Source organism: Vigna unguiculata, chromosome 7 (assembly GCF_037176805.1).
Source record: "Vigna unguiculata cultivar grain cowpea cultivar isolate G323 ecotype 2 chromosome 7, ASM3717680v1, whole genome shotgun sequence".
NCBI lineage: Eukaryota > Viridiplantae > Streptophyta > Magnoliopsida > Fabales > Fabaceae > Vigna > Vigna unguiculata.
The window spans coordinates 5,025,128-5,046,030 of NC_140798.1; the positions used below are offsets into that span (position 1 = coordinate 5,025,128).

General features: G+C 30.8%; 2 protein-coding genes across 6 annotated transcripts; both read left to right on the top strand.

Annotated features, from left to right (window-relative positions):
- The first annotated feature begins 220 nt into the window (after positions 1-220).
- On the top strand, positions 221-6,075 carry LOC114192595 (uncharacterized). Of its 3 annotated transcripts, none has more exons than XM_028082368.2 (4): positions 221-372; positions 623-1,831; positions 1,956-4,202; positions 5,740-6,075. In XM_028082368.2, exons 2-4 carry the CDS (start codon positions 634-636, stop codon positions 5,778-5,780), a joined length of 3,486 nt encoding a protein of 1,161 aa, XP_027938169.2. In that variant the 5' UTR covers positions 221-372; positions 623-633; the 3' UTR covers positions 5,781-6,075. The 3 variants fall into 3 exon arrangements, with proteins under 3 accessions (XP_027938169.2, XP_027938170.2, XP_027938172.2); XM_028082369.2 differs by having other exon boundaries at positions 2,019-4,202; XM_028082371.2 differs by having other exon boundaries at positions 2,022-4,202.
- A 9,119-nt stretch (positions 6,076-15,194) lies between these two features.
- Positions 15,195-18,929, top strand: LOC114189629 (ethylene-responsive transcription factor RAP2-7-like). Of its 3 annotated transcripts, none has more exons than XM_085665176.1 (8): positions 15,195-16,067; positions 16,561-16,586; positions 16,718-16,748; positions 16,857-16,944; positions 17,028-17,176; positions 17,880-17,983; positions 18,072-18,205; positions 18,374-18,929. In XM_085665176.1, exons 1-8 carry the CDS (start codon positions 15,541-15,543, stop codon positions 18,560-18,562), a joined length of 1,248 nt encoding a protein of 415 aa, XP_085521302.1. In that variant the 5' UTR covers positions 15,195-15,540; the 3' UTR covers positions 18,563-18,929. The 3 variants fall into 3 exon arrangements, with proteins under 3 accessions (XP_085521302.1, XP_027934056.2, XP_085521303.1); XM_028078255.2 differs by having other exon boundaries at positions 18,075-18,205; XM_085665177.1 differs by having other exon boundaries at positions 18,319-18,447.
- The last annotated feature ends 1,974 nt before the right edge of the window (positions 18,930-20,903 follow it).

Consider the following 20,903-nt stretch of genomic DNA (forward strand, 5'->3'; position numbering starts at 1 on the left):
TGACAATAATTTTAATTTTAAACAATGTTCCTGGTAAAACATTAATGCTGAATTCCAGGTTTCGCTTATACTAGAATGATAATTCCAAATGCCAAACAGAGTTTATCTAATTATTATATTATATAGTTCAACATTTACCATCACCCGTGGTCCAATAAACGAGTGGCACGTAGAAAAACGACGGTGACGGACATTACCAACACCAGCAGGTAATTTTAATGAAACCACAAGATGAAAAGCGAAAAGGACAAGGAGGCACTATATCCGGATTTAAGAATCGCGACTTTCCTTTCTCTCTCTAAACATTCTCTCTCTAGAAACCTACAGCCAAACCCTGAGCATACTTCACTGTGACAACAAGATCTAAACCTGGTACCAACTCTGTTCTTTTTTTTTTATTCTTCGTTTCTCTTTGGTGGGTATCACCGTTTGAATTTGTATGTTTTTTTTTTCTTTCTGGGATTGTTGCAATATTGTTTGTTGTTCCCCTTTGTTTCGGTGGACGTCGTGGAGAAATCTGTGCAGTTTTTTTCATCTGGGTCATTTACATTTTTCAAATTCCCCGGGTGAAAAGCTGGGTTTTTTTAGTTTATTGAATGCTTGAAGTTTTAATTTTTGTTAGATACAATCTCCATGGAGGAACAAGAGAAGGGTTTGTGTGGAACATCAGAATCCGCAGTGAACCATGAGGGGAAAGTGGGGGGTGAAACCCTAGAAAGGTCTGTGGATTATAGGGGCGAGGTTCAGATGGAGGGTTCATTCTCGGAAGAGTTGGTTGGAGAGGGTGGGGATTGTAATGGGAAGGATGTAATGGTGGAGGTTCTTGGGTCTGATTTGTACATAGATGGTGTTTGCACACAGGGAAATGGTGCTGAGCTGAGTGGTGAACTGGGTGGTGGTAGATCAGTTGAGGGTTTTGGGGAGGATGTGTGGTCTGGAGAGGTAGGTGGTGGGGACTCTCAGGGTGTAGAATCTGAAGAAGGTAGGAGGGAGAATGTGGCAGTGGAAGGTGGGACAGCGATGAACGTGCCCATGGAATTGGATAATGTGGTGTTGGGGAAGGAAGATAGAGATGAAGCAGTTGTTGGTAGTGAAGTTGATGCTGCATCTTTACAGGAGGAGGCTATTTTGGATAATAGAGCTCAGAAAGAAGTGGGGACTGCAATTAGCAATACCGAAGATCCTATTATTGCAGACATTGGGGTTGAGTGCACAAATGCACTGGATGCGGTGGCCTCAGATCACAAGGTGACAAATAGTAGATGTGAGGATGGCCTAGTATGCCAGTTAACAGGTAGTTCTGTTGAAGGAGAGAATGTACAGAGTGAATGTGCTGAAAAGGATAATGGAGCAACAAGAGATGGAGATGATGTGACCTTAGACGAAGAGAAGAACAATGCTAATATGCATAGTGATAAAATATTGGAGAAAGAATGTATCAATGACAAAGTTGAATTTGAGGAAAAGATAAATTCAGATGTTGAACAACCCTTGGAGATTAATAGAGTTGATGAAGACTCCAATAATGTACTAGAAGAAGTGGTTGGTGGAACTGATGTTACTATGGATGAGACTCTTCCAACTTCTGAGGAAAAACAGTGCTTGAGAAAATGCACTAAAAAAGAACAAACGTCTGAGTCTGTTCAGGTTAATTCAGACACAGGGCAGGGAATAGTTGATAAGGATTCAACAGAAGAAGAGGAATTAAACAACAATGTTTCTGATGCTAAAAGATGTGGCTTGCTGAAGGGGACAGAAGTAGAAGTCGAAGTCGAAGGTCAACCAGAGGCAGAAAGCACTGAAACAAAGAACCACACTTCATATATTGAAGGTAAGATCTCTGTTGATCTTGTAACTGGTACTTTTCAGCTCAATCAGTTGTAAAAAATTTTGTAACCATGAATACACATTTTCTATCATTCCTGATAATGGTCTTTGTAATTCTGTGGATGAAGGTAGATTTGTATCTTTCAAGAGTGAGAAATATTTAGATGCTAATGCAATTTCTGTAATTGTAGAAGACACTCAAATTGCAGACCAGGATAACCTTGCCCTGATGGATGGAGGAAAGGACAAAGTCCATGATGAGTCTAATATTAGGCAAAATGTTGAAGTACAAACTGGCATTTCTGAGCAGGTTGGTTCAAATGGAGCTCAGGAACTTGAAGAATTTGTTGAAGCTGGACAGAGAAAAGTAGAGGGAAGAGTCACGAGACGGTCATCATTAATGAAGGCTGTAAATTCAGAACTATCTCATTATGCAAGATATTTGCTGCCAAAAGAAAAGGAAAGCAACTTTTCTGTGTCAAATATGGTTTGGGGAAAGGTGAGAAGCCACCCATGGTGGCCTGGACAGATATTTGACCCCTCAGATTCGTCTGAGAAGGCAATGAAGCATTATAAAAAGGACTGCTATTTGGTAGCATATTTTGGGGACAGAACATTTGCTTGGAATGAAGAATCTCAGCTAAAACCTTTTAGGACACATTTCTCTTCTATTGAAAAGCAGAGCACTTCAGAGTCATTTCAGAATGCTGTAGATTGTGCTCTAGACGAAGTAACAAGACGAGTCGAATATGGCCTGTCATGTTCTTGTATACCCAAAGATATCTACAACTCAATTAAATTCCAGACTGTAGAAAACACTGGCATCCGACCAGAACTAAGTGTCAGACATGGGGTGGATGAATCCCTAAATGCAAGCACCTTTTCACCTGATAAGCTTGTAGAGTACTTGAAAACACTATCTGAATTGCCAACTGGTGGTTTTGATCGTTTGGAGCTTGGGATTGCTAAGGCTCAACTGCTTGCATTCTATCGCTTCAAGGGTTACTCTTACTTGCCAGAATTACAATATTGTGGAGGTTTTGACGATGACATGGACACCTTTGTTCATGGTGATGACAATAAGGCTATTAATTACAAGAATGATGGTCAAGTTGGTTCTGGAAATTTAAAAACCCAAAGCAGCTCTCGCCGCAAACGGAAACATAACTTGAAGGATATTATGCAAGAAACACCAAAGGAAAGAAGCTTGTCTGAACTAATGGGTGGGGCGCTAGACACACCTGATGGTGAATATTGGTTTGATGAGAAGGTAACTGAAAATCATGTTTCACGTGGCCGTCCCAAGAAAAGGAGGACTGTTGATCACTATGATGATGACTTTGGGAAGCAAGATGGAAGGAAAACAATTTCTGTTGCAAAAGTTTCCAACACCACAAAGCCTTCATTTTTAATTGGTGACCGTATTCGTAGGGTTGCTAGTAAACTTACTGGTTCACCCACTGTGGTGAAGAGTTCTGGTGACCGTTCTCAGAAGACAGATGTTAGCACGGAAGGCATTTCTGGGAATGAATTTGATGTTTCCTTTGATGAGGCCCAGAGGTCAAGTATGGTTGTTACAATAGAGTATTCATCTCTGGATGATTTGCTATCTTCACTTCATTTGGTGGCACAGGAACCCCTCGGAGATTATCGCTTCCTGAATCCTATTGTAAGTTTCTTCTCTGATTTCAGAGATTCGATAACTGTGGCTGATGAGGCTGTACAAGATATCTTTTGTACAGAAGAAGTTGGCACTAAAAGGAAGCAGCCGCCTGTAGCTGGGTTGCCTGAAACATTTGAATTTGAAGATATGAGTGACACATATTGGACAGACCGGGTCATTGACAATGGCAGTGAAGTGCAACCAGCACAACTGTCACAACCAACACAACCAGCACGAAGAAACCGTAAAAAGGACCATCAACTTGTTTCTACCCAGCAAGGGAAGTCTGTTCCAGTTAGTCGAAGGCCCTATTCTAGGAAACAGTATTCTAACAGTGATCATGTTGAGATTCCTCAAAAGCCTGCTGGTTATATAAATGAGAATGCCCCTGCCGAACTTGTTATGAATTTTGCTGAGTTGGGTTCAGTTCCCTCAGAAACAAACCTTAATAGAATGTTTAGGCGTTTTGGACCTCTAAAAGATGCTGAGACAGAAGTTGATACAGTAAGCAGCCGGGCAAGAGTGGTTTTTAAAAAGTGTTCTGATGCAGAGGTTGCTTGTAGTAGTGCTCAAAAGTTCAACATATTTGGTCCAATACTTGTGAATTACCAGCTTAACTATACTCCTAGTGCATTGTTCAAAGCTTCGTCTGTTGCTACAACCCAAGACCACGATATGCATTTTGATCTCTCCAATTTTGAAGTTAATCTTGGTGAGTAATTTAAATTACTATTTCATACACAATATTATTGATTTACTTTTAGGTTGTAGTTATTTTATGCTATTGTTTGGGGTATGCACTAGCTTCAGGAAAAAAAAATTTGCTTGGTCTTAAAGTGCTTCCACCCTTACATAGATCCAAGTTGCTTCTGGTCTTATTATTCTTCTAAATTCATATAAGGCTGGGTACATAATCCTTGCTCATTTGACGGAAAGAAATGGTTGTCTAGCAACAGTTTGAGACTACTAAAGAAAAAACTTTGGAAAAGAACAAGGGTGTATGAAGTAGACCTATAAAACGGGTTAAGGATTTAGGATCTAACAAACCAAGCCTATGAACCAAAATAAACCATAAGAACATGATCTCTCTCCGTTGGTTGTCTTAGAATGATCCCAGAATAAGATTCAACTAATTTGATCATAGAATTTCATGAAGAACACATGAAAGATGAAACCTGTTTTTGAAGAAAACAAGATTTCAACAAAATAAACGCAGAATTCAAATACAAGTCAAATATTTGTTGAAGATGTGAGGAAATCACAAAATAAGGCAAGAGTCATATGGATTTCATGGAATGAATCTCATGAAATCTCATGGAACAAAAATGGTTATAAAACCCATTCTTGAAGCTTCAAGACTTGGCCAAATGAGGAACGCATACCATTGAATTGATGTCAATGCTTGCTGAAATTAAGTGGCATTGTGAAAAAAAAAAGAAGGTAAAGGACAAATGATAATAAAAGGTGGAAAGAGATAGGAATGTAGAGCACGCCACTTGAACAAGTTCAAGATAAGTGAAATCAAGTACTTAAATGCAAGAGATTCAAGTTAAAGATCAAAGAGACATATTCATACCTCATGGCAAGAAAACTCATTGCCAAGCTTCTCTGATTCATTCAATTTCTCAAATTTATGATTTATACACTGAAGTCAAGTGACTTAACATCTAAAACTTTAACAAGAAGCTTTGTGGTGTTTGGTTACATTACTAGGCTATACTATCTTATTCTTGTAAACAAACACTACAAAAGATCTTATTCCCAGTATATCTACCTAACGGCCAAACAATGGTTTTAGGTTCTGAAAATACTAATAATTTGAAAAATGTTATTTTTCTTAAATATAATAAGGTTTCTGTAATCTAGTTATGTAATTGACTTCTAATAGTTTTTTGCCAAGCTCCCTAGTAATTCTTCTAGTTATCCTCCCTCTGTATTCGTCATCTACTTTTGTCAATCTCTTTTTCCTTGGGTTTAGTCATAACTCTTGTAACCATTCCTCCTTGTATGTTAGTCTTCCTATCCATGCCATCTATTAAATCAATTGGTTTCTTTGGTAGAAAAAGGATTTTGAATTCTGCTATCCCTTCTTTAGCTACCAGCATGATTAATGATCCCTGAATGCTATTGTAAGTGTAAAGAGTTGCGAGCACTTAAAATTTAAAGGGAGAAAATGTCATTTATTTGTTTGCATCATTCAGAACTAATATTCTATGAACTATAAATGATATTTGTGATTCTCATTTTAGGGAGTGTTGATGATGATGTGGTGGCAAGTTTGGCTGAATGAACAGCGAAAGCATATTTTCACCAAGTGGCTTCTGTAGTAGGTAGGTAACCGGAGAATGTTAATTCATCTGGTCATCCATTTTTCTGTTAAGAGATATTTTTGGTTGTAGGATTCCTTTTATTGTAGTTCTGTAGTTTGTAATTCATTTTCTAGTTTTCTGTATAGCCTTGTCACTGACCCTCTTTTTGTAGTTGCCATCATTCTCCAGCCTGATTGTTTTAAATTCTCTAGTCTGAACACTGGTTCTGTATCAATATCAATGCTACATATAATAGTCATAGGCAATTATAGTTAACCTTTAGTTGTTGGTATAGTCATTTTGGTTATGTTTGTGCTCAGTCAGTAAAGACCATTAGTATGTTAATCGTTAACTTATGCTCGACTAAATTTTGATATAAAACATTTTTTATGAGGGGTTACAGTATAATAGGCATGTGATATTTAGCAGATTTCAAGTACTTAGCAAATGTTTGGTCGATATTAATTTTGATGAATTAATGACTTACTTTTCATAACATAAGCTTTCTCTGGAAGTTAGCAAAACTAATTAGTATTTCGAGATAAATCAAATATGTAATTGTTGCAGTGACTTGAATAAATAGTATGGAGGAAACACATTGTATTCTACCTAGACTGTTGTGCTTTTGATTAATGTGTGTGTATATAAAGGAAGATATTTTTAATGTCAAGCTGGTGAAGAAGTTAGTGGGGAATGACAACCATATCAAGGAAAAGATGAATAATGTTGATCTTTTCCACAATAGAAAAAGTATCACAGTAGTTGAAACCATAAATTTGAGTGTATCCCTTAGCTAGTAGATGAGATTTGAGATGAACAACTTCACTAGTAAGACCAACCTTAACCCTGTAGTCTCATCTACAACCCACAAGGTTCTTAATAGGATCAAGAGGGTCAACGACAAAACAAAAGAGGATCACGAAGGAGACAAATGATGATAATTTCAAAAGTTATAAACACGATATGGACACGAGTAGATCAAATACATTATCTCGGAGCAATAGGCCAAGCATGATTTGAGTTAAAGGTGAGGAAGATGAAGGATCCATGATATAAGAACATGGTGGTGGACTATTTCAGCCAAGAGGATCTTCAAATAAGGATGGAGTTATTTTGCTTGATGCTGGTATGTGAGAACAGGTGGTGGAACAATGCCATTTGCACTTTGAGTTTGAGAGGAAGTAGGAATCATCGATGGATCATATAGGATGTTACTAGAAGAACCTTGTTAAAATGATGAAGAATGCATGAAAGACAAAAAAAAGTGTGTTCTCAAAGAAGGTAATAACAACAAACATATAATATCTTTTGATTGTGGGAGAGTAACATTTATACCCTTGGTAAAGGTGAGAATATTCCAAAATGCTTATTGATTAGCCTTTGCTAAAAGCTTGTCAAGACCTGAGAGACATTATGAACAAAACAAGTTGAGTGATGTGGAAAAATGCATCCTATTGATTAGGAAACATGCATTGAGTTGGGTTCAATTTTACCCGCTTTTAAAAAATTGAATTTATTTCAACTCAACTCAGCTCGAACATGAGTCGGGTTGGCATACGGGTTTGATCCCAATGCGACATCTCTACTCATGTCCTTCCCCAAGTTGACATCTTATATCATGTTCATGTATAGTAAAGGAAATAACAATAAAGGTCACAACCATTTAAAGAATGAGCCAATCAACTTAAAGAGATTAAATTGTTAGGAAGATGAAGAATGATCAAGACATAATTTAAATTTAGTGAAGGGGATGAAGAAACTTGGTCAACTCCTTGAGTTGTCATTTTGAATTCATTGGTAACAGTAACGAGGAGAGATTTTTGTGTACAAAATGGAGAAAAATGAAGAAATGTTATTGGAGATATGGTTTAAGGTACTTGAATCAAGAATCCATGAGTACATGCTATTGACACACTTGATATTGGAGAGGATTGATTGATTTTTCAGACTTGTATCTCAAAAGTTCTTGGTACTTCTCATTAGAAGTTTTAGATTATTACTTTTTTCAAATTTAGACATATATGAGCAACTAAGTCTGGAAAGCCATGCAAGGGATAACAATTTTCTTAGGCATGACCATTCTCTTGCAACATGCATTGAGTATTATTATCATCTTTCATCAGGTTAGGCACTCAAATGAGTCTAGTAATTAAACCCTCCACAGAATGGACTTGATTACTAGTTATAATCTGATTACAAAGATGATCAAAACATGAATGTAGGCTTCTCATAATCATATTATATGTATCAAATTTCTTGTCTGAGTTCCTCTAGTCTGTCACTATAAATGTCTTTGAAACATTAGAACAATAAAGGGAGAAAGAAAGAATGTGTCCCAACACCAAAGTACGTTAGAACAATGAAATGAAGTCAGAAATGAAGACAAAAGAGGTTGAGTTAGAAGGAGGTGTCGTCAAGTGGTTTAGACATCGAGAAGGTGGCGCGTGTAATCCACGTGGATGATTGGTTGGTCGTGCACGTAATCCTGACTTCTTCCAACATAACAATGTCAAACCCAAAGGCGGTGGTGATGTTGGTGACGATGACAAACTTTGCCTGAGACATTGAAGGAGAAGAAGACAAAGTAACATAAAACGAGTTTTTCAAAACTAGTTTTATTCTCTTTTTTTTTTTATGAACTTTTCCTTCTTACTTTTGTTCTCACAAGAGTGCAATGGAGGAAGAAGGTGCAGTGACAGCGATGGGGTGATGCAGTGAGGGAGAATATTTTAGAAGTTCTTTTTGTTAATATAAGGTGTAGTTAGTAATAATGGAGGTGTAGGAAGAAAAAGTCCAAAAAAAATAAAATGAGAATAAAATATAAGAACATTGCAAATTTTTTAGAAGATTGATACATTTAATTTATTTTATTAGTCAAATAATTTCAACAGTTTTTAGTAAAATTCCAAATGAGAAATTGGTTTTTAGCTGATTTTGATTTGTTTAGGTGATTTAAATACTAAGTTTTTCCGTATTATGTTTTGTTTCGACAAGAGTTTGGATGAAATCTTTTTAACAGATAGTTTATTTAAAAAAAAATAAATGAAATGCTTTATGTAAAATATATTGTTTGGATAAGACACTTTTTAAAACAAATTAAAATTTTAGGAATTTAAGATAATAATTTTCATTACATAATATTAGACAAATTTAAATTATTTTGAAGGAATTTAAATTTTTTATGCTTTCAAATTTATGTATCTATTTTTCATATTCTCTCTTAAATTAGGGTTCGATCACAATATCATTTCTTTCAAGTCAAAGTTTTCATTATTAATATTAAAAAAATTAAATGAAATTTGTAGTGGTTTTTTTTTTTTTACAATTATAAGAAGGTTTTATTTTATCGACGTCATACTATTATTTGGTGGTAATCTTTGTATTTAGTATTTTATATTTTGCGGTAATTTAAATACTCTATTTAAATAAAAAATAAAAAATATAATAAATTTAAACTACTTTACTTAAATAAAACAGCTGAAAAATTAAACATCATGAAATGAAAATGATTCGAATTCCGTATGTTTAAATTCTTTTGAAACCTGTGAATTTTTTATCCAAATGTAAGTTGTTTTAAGAAAAAAAAACACTCTATAGATTGATACTACAAGTGTTGTGGAGTTAGTCAAACATGATTACTAAATAAATAAATAAGTTGCTTATTAAGATAAAAATATAGAAATCAAACAAATGAAAATTTAATATAGCTAAATTAAAATATTAATAAACTCTAATATATGATCACAAATAAATTTCAACAAGAACAAGTTCTTCTTTCTTTCACATGTTTTTAAAGAACTTAATATAAATCACAATTCATACGTACTTTCTCAGTAACTATAAGTTTGTTATATTACACCATGATTTATATAAGATATTTATTTATGCATATCAACGATTATTTATTTATTTATTTATTTATTTATTACACCATGACTTATATATTGATTTAAAAATAAATGTTCATACTAAATAAAAAAAGGTTTGAACAATTATTTTAAAAAATTATATTTCATTAGTATAATAATAATAATTGTTAGGAATCTGGATATGAGTTTAAGTTTTATATTAAATAAAAATAAAATGTTGAGCACTATATAAAGATGAATACCCATAAATTTATCATCTTAAGATTTTGGATTAAGCAGACTTTAGAAAAATATTTAATAGAACCTTAAATACTTTTTATGTTTGAATAATTCTCCATCAAATAGAGCCTATAAGAAAAGAAAATCACAAATTTTATATTGTTTCACCATCTATGGACTAAATTCAATTCTCTTTAAGTGTATGTGCATGACTCTATCTTAAATGCAACATAACCTAATTTTACAAAAATCCTTTATTTCAATCTCACATTTCTGGATCAATTCTATTTTATATTTTAATTAATTTTTTACTTATTTTTCAAGAAATGATAAATACAACCTAATCCACACATAAAGAATTAAGATATTGACGTCATTCGTAATCTTATACCATCATAAACTACCATAAAAAAAGTTTCTTAAAATTTTTGGAAGAAGATTAATCATGTTTATTTTTATACTCGTTATTTTCACTCAATTTATAGTGGTTATCATTGTGAGTACTTTTTCTTTATATATATAAATACTTTCCTTATTTTAAGTTCAAATCTTGACTTTATTTGGTTGGTGAACAAATCTTCCTTCATATAACTCTATTATATTTTGGACATCTTCATTAAAATCATTTAGATTAAACGTAGCTATTTTAGTATCTAAAATGTATCATGCAATCTTTTTTCATCATAGTAGTTTTAATGTCTTTAAAATACACATCCACACTTGTTTTACCTTGTTGAAATCGTTGAAGCTTTAAAATGAGTTCATTCTTATTGCAAGAGGAAATGTCACATAGTTACCAAATTATAAAATCAATATATATATATATATATATATATATATATATAATACTAAATATTTATTCTACTTTAACTTTCTATAGTTTATGTATTTTTTTTTAGGGTTAAGTATGTTTTTATTCCCTGAAATTTGACTCAAAATTGGAATTCGTCCCTGGTCGAAACTTTGATAAATTTTGGTCTCTAAACTTTAAAAACGAATGAATATAGTCCTTTTAACCCAATTTTGTTAACTTTTTTTTAGGTTTCGAACGCATTTCAGAGTGAATATTAAGCCGAGAATGTGTCAAACGGCATAAACAACTCCAATATTTACTGAGAAATGCGTTTGAAACCTAAACAAAAGTTAACAAAATTGGGTTAAAAGGACTATATTCATTCATTTTTAAAGTTTAGGGACCAAAATTTATCAAAGTTTCAACCAGGGATGAATTCCAATTTTAGGCCAAAGTTCAAGGACTAAAAACATACTTAACCCTTTTTTTTAATAAGTAGTGACTTTGGAATCTTTAAATTTGGCTTGTCCATTTTGTAAGTATCACACATCTTTTCTTGAAGTCTCCAATTTCTTTTGTCATGATTTCTATGGTGGAAGGGGTTTTTGGAAGTCCTTTTTTCCTTTATTTTTCATGTGTCTTCTTTCATCTTTTCATTATATTCTTTCTTGTTCCATTGGTTTTTCTCTCTTTAATCCATTACTAAAAATAAAATAAAATAAATACGAAAAATAAAAATTTAGGTTTTAAAATATACAAATTATATAACCTTTTTGTAAAAAAAATGAAAATTAATTCTATTGATGGGAATTTGTTTTAATATTTTGCAATGTCATTTTAAATGCGTTCACATGCAATAGAAAACTCTTGTTAAATCCTCATTATATATATATATATATATATATATATATATATATATATATATATATATATATATATATAAACTCACCAGGTTAAGGATAGTCCTAATAAAATAACACTATGGAGCCAACTTACATTAGTCTCTAACTTAATGAGTTGGGTTTTTATATATTTTAAAATTTTAATTTATAATTTTTACAATATTTTATTTAAGTTTTAGTCAATACGATATTTTAAAAATAATTATAGAAAGTGTCAGTTTATTACAATATGGGATAAATAAGTAACACTTATTAAAATTATAGAAGTGATGAACACCTATAAACTTAGATAAATGATTGTAAAGAACATATTAAGAAATTAAGTATAATTTTGTTGATTAAATTAACATAAAAATTGTCTGTAGGATTATAAAATTGATTTGATATTAAAGTTGGAAAAGAAGATGAAATATGTTATCGGTTCAACTTCTTAAATTAACATAATACTGAAAATTAATATTACAGATAAAAAAAAAAAATAGAAGTTGTCTTTTCCAAAAACAAGTATTATGTTTTCCAAAATAGAATAGATTTATAATTCTTATTAGAATCAATAGTTAAAGCTATAGTAACATCAAATATACTTAGTCCAAATTAAAATTAATTATAATCTATAGAGTTCATTCTTACATTTTACAAAAATCAAATCATTTTAAAACCTTCTTAGCTATAGTGACTTGATGAAAGGGAAACAAAGAGATGGAACGGAAACATGAAAAAAAAAAACAAAGAATAATTCTTTTTGTGATATAAGATAAACATAGAAGAAAAAAATTGGTGAAGATATTAAATGAATAAAATATTTGTTCCTCAATTTATATACACGATTTCATTGTTTATTATTGTTTAATAAATAACACATAAAATCACCCTTTATTTTTCGTTTCTTTCTAAACTAAAACTATGCATGAGGTGACGTTACAATACAAATTTTAAACATTTAATAAATGCATATACAAAAGATTTATTTCGATAAACTTCTCTCTAGGATTGATAAGTAGTTTTATAAAAAAAGAAAAAAGGAAAAAAATGGAATTAGCTTCTTTAACATTAGTTAATTTATACAGAAGATACAAATAAGAATTTAAATAAACTATGAATAAGTTTTACAAATTAATTTACTTATAAAATAAGAAACCTTATTTTTTTTCTTATTTTTTAAAAATATTTATGAATAAATTTGTTCAAACATATCCAAAATAAAAAATAAGATTTTTTTTCTTTTTTTTTAAATTTATGAATAATTTTATTCCAATATATCCAAAAAAAAAAACATGGACATAAATTGCAATGAAAAAGAAAAGATTTTGATTCCGGTAAATGTTTCAACATCCATTTTAGTTCTTATATTTTTAAATTGATGCATTATTAATCTACCTTTTAAAAATAAGTGATTTTAGTTATTTTTTATACTCAACACTTAATGACAAATGTTTGTTCACTTCCACTCTAACGTCAGATCCATGAAAACATATAATATTTGTATCTCAAATATATCATGTTTCACTTCCATTAAAGAATCAACCAAATATTCATAGTTATCCATTATACCCTTCATAATAAATTAATTTATCTGTTTTATTTATTTATTTTATTTATAAACAGATTCAATTAAACTTTAAACACTTTATAAATTGAAATATTTTTAATTAATTTTTACAAAAAAAAATCATTTTATTAAATATTACCTTTATTTTTTAACATTTTTCTATTCAATCTTTTAAGCATTTTACTTGACATTAAATATTATGTCACCATATTTATTTCTGTCCTTGTATCTTTACCTTATTTATCAACTTCTTCGTTCTCATTTTAATTTCTATCAACTCATAAAAGCAATAGAAGTAGCTATTTCCAACAAATTCAACTAAGATAGATATTTTAAAAGAATTAAAAATATCTAAACCATTTAGTATAGTTGGGAATTCAATTATTAGCCCAACTTTTATTTTAATTAAAGATATGAAAGTTGAGCATTTTATAAAAAGTATTAGTTGTAAAACTTTTTTTTTTTAAAAGTGCTATTAATTTGTTATATGAATTTTACTCATATTTTATTAGTATTATATTTTTTAAGTAAATATTTTTTAAAAATCCATTAGTAATATTATAATAGATGATTCGTTTTGATAGTCAACTTAAACAAATAAAATATAGGTGAAGAATTATAATTTTTGTATCAAAACTCTTCATGACAGAAGTTTCACAAAAACGTGTCCCAATATTATAATATAACAATGGTATAAAAATGTTAAACATTTTATAAGAAATATTTGTTAAAGGATTTTTCATTAAAAATAATGTTATTCTTTTATGTGAATTTGACTCATATTTCATTAATATTATATCTTTTAAGTAAATATTTTTAAAAAATTCATTAGTCGTATTAGAGTAGATAATTCGTCTTGATAATCAATTTAGACAAATAAAATATGGGTGAAGAACTATAAATGTGAGGATTTTTGTATCTGATAAAGATTTCACATAAACATATTCTAATATTATAATATAACAATAGCGTAACAATGTCAATATATTTGAGTTATAAATACTTTCACTTAAAGAAGTGCGTATTAATGTAAAAGAATACGATCATTAGGGGATATAATTGAGAATTCAAGTATAATATAAATTTAAATATCGGTAAATATGAAAAATTTGAACTGGTAACTAATTAAGTTAAGATTTTAGATTAAAAAACGATGTTTTTATAACTTTAATCACGTCAAGTTAGTATGTTGTTTGTGGTATAAGTGTTTAGAGGCATAAAATATAATAAAAATAGAATTAAAAAAGAGTAAATTTATAGTGTCCTTAAAATAGAAGAAATGTTTTTGGGGGGATATAGAATCTGGGAGACGATGCAGAGGGCCAATTATTAAAGGCTGCGTATGGAGAAAAAGGTGGAAAGAATTAAGTGTGGTGATAGCCCACTCTATCTGTCTCTTTACTCATACTGCCTGCCCTATAATTAGATGCAATATATCTCCTTAGAATGTGTGATTCACAGGACTTATATCCCTTTGGGGCTAACCTTATGGACCAAAATCAAAACATTCAATTCACCCATGTGGTCCAATTTTTTCCATCATTGCCTTTTCCTCTCTCTCTATACCAAATCTCACATGTGAAAACGATTTCCTCCACCCACCATTTTTCCTCTCAATAATCTATGCTACACACTCAAAACAAAAATATCTACCTCCTCATTTCATTCATTTTGTTTTATGCATTTTTTTGGTTATTTTTAGAACCACATAACTTTATTTAATTTAATACCTCTTTGGGACATATGACAAATATTTTATATGTTCTAGTTATACTATATTTAGTATTATTATGTGTTTCCCCCTCCTCCTAATCCTAAGCCCTTTTAGCTTTCTGGTCTTTAAGGTGGTTCAATTCAAAGCATATTTTTAACAACCAAATTTTTTATGTATGGGTAAAAAACCTTAAATTGAAACTAAATATATTCAATATGTTAAATGTAAACAAAAAGCTATACAATGTTGTGTCTGCTGAGTCTTACCCTTCTGTGCAAGAGATAAGAGCATGTGCCTCAGTTCTCACAGTTAGCATTTCTTTACAATATCTTTGCATTTTGAGGTAAATCACATCTCTGAGTCAGTCTCAACCGGTTTTGTGCTTTATTTCCTTTTATGTTGGAACAAGCTCTTGTTCTTCGCTTTATCCACTGTTTTCTCTCGTATCTTCCTTTAACCTTAATTTCAGTTTTTCTGTTGTTCTGTCAGATACTTTCTACGTTCACCAATTCTGTCTTCTATCTTCTTCTTTTTCTTCTCTTGTGCTTAACCTTTTAAAGGGTCCTCTCTCTCTCACCCGGTTTCGGTTTCATTGGTTTGATTTAACTGCACTAGGAGGGAAGTACATGAGACTCTTCCAAAAGGGTGAGATTTGAAGACCAGAATCTGGTGAAAGAAGAGAGCTTTTCCAAGACATGGCTATGTTTGATCTCAATGTTGACATCAACCATGATGCTGATGCTGGCTCAAGCTGTGCTCAAAAGGAGGCGAAACTGCAGAGTTTTCCAACTGAAATCTCAGATTCCAGAACCTCCAACTCCTCTGTGTGGAATCCTGCAGATGAAGATTCCTCAAACAATTCCTCTCCCTTGATTTTTGACATTCTGAAGAAAGAGAGGGGTGGCTCAGAGTTTGATGCTGCCACTGAAGCCAACAAGGAGCAAAACATGGCAGAGAAGGGAGAGATTGTGACAAGGACCCTTTTCCCTGTGACTTCTTCTGATAAAGGAGGAAGAGTACCTGATTTGAAATCTGGGTTGTGGGGGAAGACTCAATTGTTGAACCTCTCCTTTCCTGAATCTGATGAACAAAATGGACAGAGAAACTTACAGCAGAAGCTACCACATGTGAGGAAAAATAGGAGAGGACCAAGGTCTCGCAGTTCTCAATACCGAGGTGTCACTTTCTACCGCAGGACTGGTAGATGGGAGTCACATATTTGGTATGGTTTATGATGTTGGATTTCTACTGCAAGATGTTACAGTTTCTATATATTTCCCTGATAGATCATAAAATCCAATATGCTGCTATTGATGGATGTAGTTAAGGTTTTCAAACATAATCTATAATTACCAAGGTTTTAAATTGTTGTCACGATTATGATTTTGACCCGATCCATAACAAAGTTGTGAACAAGTGTTGTTGTTATAACTGTGGTAACTATGTGGTGGCATAGACCAAAAAAAACTTGACATTGCAGCTCCAATTGGTTGTAGAAAGTTGCTTAAAACTTGTGCGATTATAGTTGATGACATGGTTTTGGAGGTCTTTGCAACCACATATGTCCATATGACCATAAATGTAGTTGCATTTGCCTATGATTTTGTTAACTACCATTAAACCATGAAAGCAGTAATCTTAAACATTGTCCCTGCTGTCATGAACTGTTTTTGTGGTCTGGACTAACATAATTGAATATTTGCTCTTGAGTGCAGGGATTGTGGGAAGCAGGTCTATCTGGGTAAGTGGATGTTTGATTTGGTTGGTGTTTTTCTTTATTCAAATTGGTTACTTAGAAGCAATTTATGTGTTGATTTTTGAACTATATGTATATTTGGTTCACTGAATTGGCCTAATTTGATGTTTTATTAGGTGGATTTGACACTGCTCAAGCTGCTGCAAGGTAAGAACTGCACTTTGACCGAGCCAAAACTACATTGTTTGCAACAATTTTTTAAGGTTTTGTTATCTGCAACAGTTGTTCACAAACTTGATATTGTTCTCTGCACAGAGCGTATGATAGGGCTGCTATTAAGTTTCGTGGAGTAGATGCTGATATAAACTTTAGTTTGAGAGATTATGAGGAGGATTTGAAGCAGGTATTGAATAAAAAGCATGGTTGGCCATAAGTTTTGTTTGGTTTTTCTGTGACAGATTAATTGATGATTTGATTGATTTGCAGATGAGAGGCTTGAGTAAGGAAGAGTTTGTGCTTGTTCTTCGTCGACAAATCAATGGAATCTCGAGGAGAAGTGCAACACACAGAAGTGCATTAGCTCTTCATAAAGGTGGTCAAGGAGAACCAAGTATGGGACCATTTATTGGCAAGACGTGAGAACTTCTATTTCAAGCACTTTACCTTATTCAAATTTTTCTTAAGTAATATTTTACTCGGTTAAATTAAATATGTTTTTAGTCCTGAATTTTTCTTAAGTAATATTTTACTAGATTAAATTAAATACTTTATTAAAATTAATATATTTTTTAAATTTTGTTATATTTTGATTTTTAAATTTTTAAAATAATAGATACAATCTTTTTAATCTAATAGTATTAACTTCTTTTTCTGTGTTAAAAGACATTTGAGATATATTTATGCTAGTTGACACGTTTCGATTTTTGATTCAAATGTGAGTCTAAAATACGGGAAGTTTACACGTTAAGTTAAAAAAATGAATTTTAATTTCGCATCCAATTATAAAACTAAAAATATATTTAATTTTTTAATTAATTATTTTTAACCAGTTAATTACATTGTTAATTAGTTTCTCATCTCAGTTAATCAGGCTTTATAGATTTGTGCAAGTTATGAAACACTATTGTGCAAAAGTTGTTATACAAAAAGCAGCTACAATAACTTAATTTTTTATCTTACCATGATAAGGTTTCATGAATCTGTGTGCCACTGACAAGGTTATCCAAACAGGATTATGGATGCTGAATTTATTGTCCTTGTATGAATGAAATTGTGTAGAAATAATAGGCAGTTTAATCCAAAAGGGTTCTTCATTTTATATGTATTTTTTTTGTGCAGATTTTATCCCAAGTCTTCCATCAAGTATGATGAAGGAAAAGTGGAGACAAGTTTTAGACCTTTTTCCTCTAAGGAGCAAATAATTGCAAATTCCAGTATAGCAGGTTTTTGATTGTGTCTAATTTCTCTTTCTGCTTTGTTTATGTATCCTTTTTAGAGTATTGACTCATGAAACTTGATTTTTAATTGAAGCAGGCACTTGCCATAATCTTGATTTGAGCCTGGGGATTTCTCCATCTTCTAAAAAGTTGAAGAATTGTGATTATGGTGGAGAGTATTCCTTTGGATGTATGGCTTGTAAGATACCCCAGGAAATAGGATCAATGGTACTTCTATTTGCTTTCCTTCTTGTTGTTGGTTTAATCACAGTTTTTGTTTTCGTCTAAAAAAATATTAAGTTTGTTTCAGATTTTTTCATCAAATTTTGTTAATCACGTAGAATTCTTATAAATCTGAGTATTTTGAATGAAATATTTGATTTCATTAATACTCAGGAGAAGAGCATGGTGGAGAGAATAAGAAGTGTTCCTCTGCAAAAAATTTCGAACTTGGGTTCACATCTTTGCAGCAGCAATGGCAACATAGGGTCAAGGGCTTTGCAATCAAATGCAGCATCATCAGGATTCGTGTCTTCTTCTTCTGGCTGTATCATCAGCCACACTTCCAATCACCACACATATTAATTGTGCCAACAATTGGCACTGCAGAATCATCATTAACTCCCCAACCTTGTGGGGTCACAGTAGATGAAATGAAACCATAAACAAATCATATATATTACTATCTGCTTCTTTCTGGAAGATTTGATGAGACAGAATTAATACATCATAACCACATCTATCCACACCATGTAATATTCTATTCATTTCCTCATTATGATTGTATTTAATAATGTTGCCAAGCATTGATTGCAATGCAAAACCAGTAACTTCTGTATTCATTATTGTGATTTAGTACTCTCTGTTGCCTTCTGTGAGAGAGGCATGTTCTAGTGAGAGACCTTTCTTCAACTATGTAAATATTTGTTTATAAAATGCAACTGCTTTGTCACTTTTTTTCTCTTTCTGTAAATTTGTCAACCAAAATATATGTTTGATAAATTACTAGTTTTAGGACTTACTGCTTTTAGTACTTACAACCACATCTTTAAATGATTTAAGAGGTGTTTTATACTGAAGAGGTAGATAATGTTCGGTGGATAAAATATACTTCATATGTGAGAGTTTCTCCCCAATATATTGCTAGCATCTGACTCCAATTAATGCAGCTCAAACTTCATTCAAGAAATGTCAGTTCTTTCATTTTGCCACACCCCATTGTGTTGTGAAGCATTTGGACAACATCTCTGATGAAAATTTTTTTTGGATACTAAAAGGTTGAAGTTTTGATTGCATATATTCATTGACCGATCTTGAAAAAAAATATTGAAGAATTAAAATAATATATTCAAAATTTATAATTTAATTATTGTTATTAATATAATAAAAGTGTATATAATTTAATATTGAAATCTCCTTCTGTGTTTTTATTTTTTAAATTATAGTTTTAAAGTTGTATTTACCTATTTTAAATCAGTTTTTCTATTTTCATCTATTTCATTAGATATCCCTATATTTGACAACATTTTTTTGGAAAGAATTAATATGAATCTCCATACAATTCTTTGAATATTAAGAAATGATTCATTTAATTCAACAATTGATCCTTTTGAAAATATGTAAAGAAGTATATCTGTCTTGTTTATATCTTCACACTATCTTCCTTTTTATCTCTTAAAAAAAATCTATTATTTTATTCCTCATCAATATATGTTGTTTAAAAAGAAAAATGCTTAATTATTGATTTAGTCTTTCAATTTGTTGCTTTGGCTCATTTTGGTTTCCTTATTATTTTTGGGTTCAATTTAGTCCTCTACTTTTTTTTTTAAAAAAATTTCAATTTAGTTTCCTTATTATTTGTTATTCAATTTATCCCTCCTTTCTTTTAAGATCCAATTTATTCCTCTCCGATTTGAGACCAAATTACTAATTAAGCTTAATTATAACTTATGTGTACATGTTAAACTAATTTTTTTAAATTATACATCAAATCACTCCATCTCAATATAAAAAATTTATTTGAGTATTTAGGAGGTGTAAAGAATTAGATAATTTGAGTATTTAGGTGGAGTGACTTGATGTATAAATTATAAAAAAATATTTTAATATGTATATATAAGTTATAATTAAGTTTAATTACTAATTTGGTCTCAAATCAGATAAGACACAATTTGATCATTTAAAAAAATGACTAAACTGAATAAAAAATAATAAGGGGACCAAATTGAATATTTTTAAAAGATTAGAGGACTAAATTGAACCAAAAAATAATAAAAGGACAAAAAATGAACTAAAATAACAAATTAGATGACTAAATCACTAATTAAGCCAAAAAAAGTTTAAAACAAAAAATTAATTTATCAAAATATAATAGAAAATTGAAACACATAATTACTAAAAAAATCTATGATAATCTAGTTACAATTAAAGAATAGCTATGAAATAACATATAGAAGATAACTTTTCTTTCTATATTCAAAAAAAAAATATACAAAAAACTTATGAGATGAAAAAATAGTAATTATTAAACTTATATTTCACTATGAAGAAAGAATTGCGTTTTTTATCTTCAAAAAACGGAAGATGATATATGAGAAATAAAAATAAAATAAATAAATTTGTGTTTGACTTTTTATTTTTTTTCGAAAAAAAGAACACAACAAGAGAGATAAATACAATATATGATAAATTTAAAAGATGATAAAAGAGAACATAAAAAGTATTTTAATAAATTTTGTTAATCTTTATAATATTTAATTTTATATTTTATTATTTATTAATATTAAATATTATATTTTAAAAAAAATAAAAAAATATCTAATTTAATTTTATTAACATAACATATTATGTATATTTAAAAAAAATTAAAAAATTTTGGAAGGACGATGCCCTCTCATCAAGAACATAGGTCGTCACTGCCACTGCA

Bases quoted from the DNA above. Each gene is read 5' to 3' on its own strand.
- LOC114192595 (XM_028082368.2), top strand. From the start codon at position 634: ATGGAGGAACAAGAGAAGGGTTTGTGTGGAACATCAGAATCCGCAGTG. The intron at 1,832-1,955 runs GTAAGATCTCTG...CTGTGGATGAAG, and splicing joins CCACACTTCATATATTGAAG to GTAGATTTGTATCTTTCAAG. The intron at 4,203-5,739 runs GTGAGTAATTTA...TTCTCATTTTAG, and splicing joins CAATTTTGAAGTTAATCTTG to GGAGTGTTGATGATGATGTG.
- LOC114189629 (XM_085665176.1), top strand. From the start codon at position 15,541: ATGGCTATGTTTGATCTCAATGTTGACATCAACCATGATGCTGATGCT. The intron at 16,068-16,560 runs GTATGGTTTATG...TCTTGAGTGCAG, and splicing joins AGATGGGAGTCACATATTTG to GGATTGTGGGAAGCAGGTCT. The intron at 17,984-18,071 runs GTTTTTGATTGT...TTTTAATTGAAG, and splicing joins TGCAAATTCCAGTATAGCAG to CAGGCACTTGCCATAATCTT.